At 48.0% G+C, this 5,000-nt stretch overlaps 1 protein-coding gene across 1 annotated transcript in view; it reads right to left on the reverse strand.

Moving 5' to 3' along the window:
- Positions 1-5,000, reverse strand: part of LOC309551301 (uromodulin-like) — a gene marked incomplete at its 3' end in the record, with an annotated part of 100,047 nt that overhangs the window by 49,368 nt on the left and 45,679 nt on the right. The window contains 1 exon segment of the mRNA XM_082251832.1: positions 2,021-2,158. Coding sequence (XP_082107958.1) covers positions 2,021-2,158 — 138 coding nt within the window.

The following is a 5,000-nucleotide window of genomic DNA, read 5'->3' on the forward strand; positions in this document are numbered from 1 at the left end:
TCTGACCATTTTACAATGTAAAAACGCCTCTAAATGCAAATGCCGCTCAACGCACATAAATGTGGCATGTAAACACAGAAAAACAGACATTTGCTTGTTACTAGCTGTCAAGTTCCAGAATTTAGGACGTTTTCAAACGTCTCATGTACATAAAGCCTTAAGGGTTGTGATGAGATGTGGTAAAATTTCCCAATGACGGCATATGTCCTGGTCACAATTGAAGAGCTTGGAACTCCATCACTTTGAGGAGATTTCTTCTCACTTGCTGCATATCCAAGACAGGGAGTGGAGGGAAATCTCTCTAACTGGGAAGGCTGTCCTGGGAAGGTTTAGGAGTGTGTCTATAGGAGTGTGTCTTGTGAGGCCAGGCACTGATGTTGGACAAAAAGGTCTGGCTCGCAGTCTCCGCTCTGATTCATTCCAAAGGTTTTCTTTTGGGTTGAAGTTCCTCCACCCCAAACTCGCTCATCCATGTCTTTATGGACCTTGCTTTGTGCACTGGTGCGCAGTCATGTTGGAACAGGAAGGGGCCATCCCCAAACTAAGTTGGGAGCATGAAATTGTACGAAATGTCTTGATGCTAACGCATTAAGAGTTCCCTTCACTGGAACTAAGGGCCAAGTCCATTCCCTGAAAAACAACCCCACACCATAATCCCCCGCCCCCTCTACCAAATGATTGGGGCCAGTGTACAAAGCAAGGACAATTTCATGCTCCCTACTTTGTGGGAACAGTTTGGGGATGGCTCCTTCCTGTTCCATAAAGACATGGATGAGAACTCAACCCGATAGATCACCTTTGGGATGAATTAGAGAGGAGACTGTGAGCCAGGCCTTATCATACCACATCAGTGCCTGGCCTCACAAATGCGCTTCTGGAAGAATGGTCAAACATGGGGGGCATGGTCTGCCAGAGAGCGTGATGGCCACTTAGACACAGAGCTCTTCACACTGAGGAGAGATCTGGAGCAACACAGGCTTGCATTTACAGACAATCTGCAGCCACCCAGCCTCCTCACACCCCCCCTCTTGAACCATACCAGGCCACATGCCCCATTTTCCTGTTTGCCTCCCATTGACTTCAATGGGGTTCACCATTCGGGCTAGAACATTTCCCCTGTTTTGGAGTTCTGCTGCGAACCGAACAGGGGGGTGTTCGGCCCATCCCTACTAGGTAACAGTGCATTGGGGTGTTATTCAAAATGAATGGCACTACATTGCATTGCGTTATACATATACCTTAATGCACTAAATGTCAGGCACAAACCTTTTTATAAAACAGAGCATCACAAAGCATGTAATGTGTGCTGTGGTGTGTTGCAGTGCTGCTGTGTTGCCTGCTACAGCAGGGCAGAAATGAGAAAAAATAAGGCCCCGAATGGCCTATCCAACAACCCCCTTCCAGCCATCCCCCGTAGTACAGACTCCCTCCTTCCTAGCCCTCTTCTCCTAGCACAGATTCCTCTGGAATCCACCCATCAGACCTCAAAGGCAATGGCAGTTCAGAGAGAGAAGAAGTCCTCCCCTAGAATGTGTCATATGACTGGAGCCAAGGTGAAGCCTCCCTCAGCTCTAAACTACTGCTGACAGATGGGTAGAGGTTGCACTGCAGTGCTAATTCCATAGACACTGTAGCCCTGCAGAAAACAAAAAAATGTCAGACATTTGCAGCCTCAGAACCTGGGGCACTTCGCAATGGATGTAGGACATGTTCCCTGGGGGACCGGCTCTAGTGATACCCATGTGCTGCACTGGGGCCACCAGTAGACAGCGTCTTCTGGGCCCTGGCTTTTCTGTCCAAATGGGGCCTGATACAGAAGTACTGCCTTTACCCCCTATCAGCTGCACTGCTACACAATGACAATATATTGGGGTGCATTGCATGTTACACATGGTAAAATGTGATTTTTACCACCCATTGCCATGGTGCAGAAGTGTGAATGGGCTCTCATGGCTACACTTTCCTGTACAATATGTTGGATTTATACATACATTATAAAATAATAATACATGGTATATACCATAGGATCCTTCCACTCGAACAGAATATCTGTCAGGTCCTTCAACCTCAATGGTCCAGTTTCCTACAGCAGGGTTTTGTACAATGTACATGCCACCCCAACTCTCATTTACAGGTTTCTTAATATCTTCTTTAGAAGCTGCCAAAGGAAAGAAGTACATTGTGTCATTACACTACAAATTCTTCTATAAATCTACAAATTCTTCTATAAATCTACAATTGTTCAATTAGCGTTCAATAAAGTATAAGACATTTTGGCAAAAAAATGCCTTTAAGCAGCATTAGTAACTTTTACATGACTGGAATTTCTTAATCTTGAGGAAAAATACAACTATCACCAACAGCATCCAATCAGGTGTTAGCTTGCTTTCTCTAGGTTGAACAGGGAAAATTAAATATCACAGTTGACCATTTGCTATAGACGACACTACAATTCTTTGTTTTAGGCATTGCGCATACGAGAGCTTAAGGCCATACAATATACAATTTGGATGTATTTCCCCTTCTGGAAGCCACATGTTATGCATACATCCACCATAGAAACGAACAGTTGTACACAGTGTGATAGGGCTGCATCATGTCATGGTGTCAGAAGAGTCAGCATCCTCACCAATGCAGGCTGAAGGGCTCCAGAAGCAGTGGCGGCTGGTGCTCTAAATTTTTTGGGGGGGTACAAACAGAAAATTGTAATAGGCATTGCTTTGAGGAAAAAAACTGCGTGACTTTGAGGTCACAAAAGTGTGAAAGGGGCCTTCAGTAATTAAGGTATAGTGTGCCCCCTTTCAATGCAGAGTGACCACAGCGTACCCCTTTAAATGCAGAGTGACCAGTGTGTCCCCTTTCAATGCAGAGTGACCAGCATGCCCCCTTTCAATGCCGAGAGACCAGCGTGCCTCTTTTCAATGCAGAGAGACCAGCGTGCCCCTTTCAATGCAGAGAGATCAGCGTGCCCCCTTTCAATGCAGAGAGACCAGCATGCCCCCTTTCAATGCAGAGAGACCAGCGTTCCCCCTTTCAATGCAGAATGACCAGCGTGCCCCCTTTCAATGCAGAGAGATCAGCATGCCCCCTTTCAATGCAGAGAGACCAGCGTGCCCCCTTTCAATGAAGAATGACCAGCGTTCCCCCTTTCAATGCAGAATGACCAGCGTGCCCCCTTTCAATGTAGAGAGACCAGCGTGCCCCCTTTCAATGTAGAGAGACCAGCGTGCCCCCTTTCAATGAAGAATGACCAGCGTGCCCCCTTTCAATGCAGAGAGACCAGCGTGCCCCCTTTCAATGCAGAAAGACCAGCGTGCCCCCTTTCAATGCAGAGACCAGTGTGCCCCCTTTCAATGCGGTGACCAGCATGCCCTCTTTCAATGCAGAGACCAGCGTGCCCTCTTTTAATGCAGAGACCAGCGTGCCCCCCTTCAATGCAGAGAGATCAGTGTGCCCCCTTCAATGCAGAGAGATCAGTGTGCCCCCTTCAATGCAGAGAGATCAGTGTGGCCCATTCAATGCAGAGAGATCAGTGTGCCCCCTTCAATGCAAAGAGATCAGTGTGCCCCCTTCAATGCAGAAAGATCAGTGTGCCCCCTTCAATGCAGAGATCATCGTGCCCCCCCCCAGACCAGTGCACTTACCTGCAGTGGCGGCGGCTTCTCCTCAGTCCACCGGCATCTCTTCGAGTCCTCCCACCTCCTCCTCGGCCAATGGCATGGGGTTTGCCATTCGGCCAATCAGAAAGTGGGTCTCGTACCCGCTTCCTGATTGGCCAGGAGGAGGATCGTGTGACAATAGCAAATTTTAATTCGCTATTGTCACACAATGGGTGGGCTCGGGGCGCACTGCTCTGCGCCCCGGGTCCACCCTTCTCTGAAGCCTATTAGAGCCTCTGGCTCTAATCAGGTGACTAAAAAAAAAAAAAAAACATTGGGCTCTATGCGTCCGGCGCCCCGCATGCAGATTAGGGGGCCGGATGCATGGATAGGGGGGGCGGCACCCCTGCGCCACCAACGCACCACCCACCACTGCCAAGAAGTCTGTTCTGAGCAGGAAAGAACTGGCTTTGTTAAATCCTGATATGGGTCCTGAAGCAAGCCCAGAGGCTTTGCATAATCTTGGATAGAATGAAGTCTCCAACTGTAGGTCCACTTTTTAATGGGACCAGTACCTGCTGATTTTACAGGTGTGCACAGGCTTTATAGTATGGAAACTGAGTAGAGTTCAGGGCTCCACCTGGGAGAAAGTAGACTCAGTCCAGGAGTCAGGGTGTAAGTTAGTACCACTGCGAGCAGCTAGAGTTGTTGAATGCACAAAAGCCTCTATGAGCATGAGTACTGTCTGAAGGATCAGACAAGGACCTGAAATGGAGGGCCAGAGAAGTGCTGCAAGTAAAAAAATGCCTGTTTTGTGGCATTGATAGTGTAATAACCCTGCAAGGAACTTTCTGTTAATAACTATGGGCAGAAAAGCCTTTGAATGAATGTTAGTGAATGGACTGCATCCATAAAAGGTCTACCCTTCACCCAACATGTTCATGCATACAGACATAGAACCCTGGGTGCAGACATACGTCATTATGCATGATTGTGTTTATTCAAGTAAAATGTGTACAGTCTGTAGCACCCTCCTAGGTAGGTGCTAGAGAGAGAATATCGTTTTTTGATCTTTCTGCTTACCAGAAAGGTTGCCAAGCAAATCAATATTGTTCTCTTCCTACCAGAGAGCAGGATCGGCTAGTGATGTCTGCCCATGGTGCTTAGGTGCAGCTCAGTTTGTCTGAAGTGTTTTATACTGGTCCAATAGGGAGGCATATTGGACAGTGGGAGGAAACCTGACAAATGAGTGCACAGGCATTTAGTACAGCCCTGGTGATTGGCAGAGGAAAGTGCCTGCTGGCATATTGTATAAATGCCAGGGGGCACATGTGCTCGGGTCTTTCAGCTGGAGAGTTGGGTCCCAGAGGGAGGGGGCATCTGCCCCTCCCCTGTAGAAGT

This window comes from Pelophylax lessonae, assembly GCF_965119305.1.
Source record: "Pelophylax lessonae genome assembly, chromosome: 3".
NCBI classification, from domain to species: domain Eukaryota; kingdom Metazoa; phylum Chordata; class Amphibia; order Anura; family Ranidae; genus Pelophylax; species Pelophylax lessonae.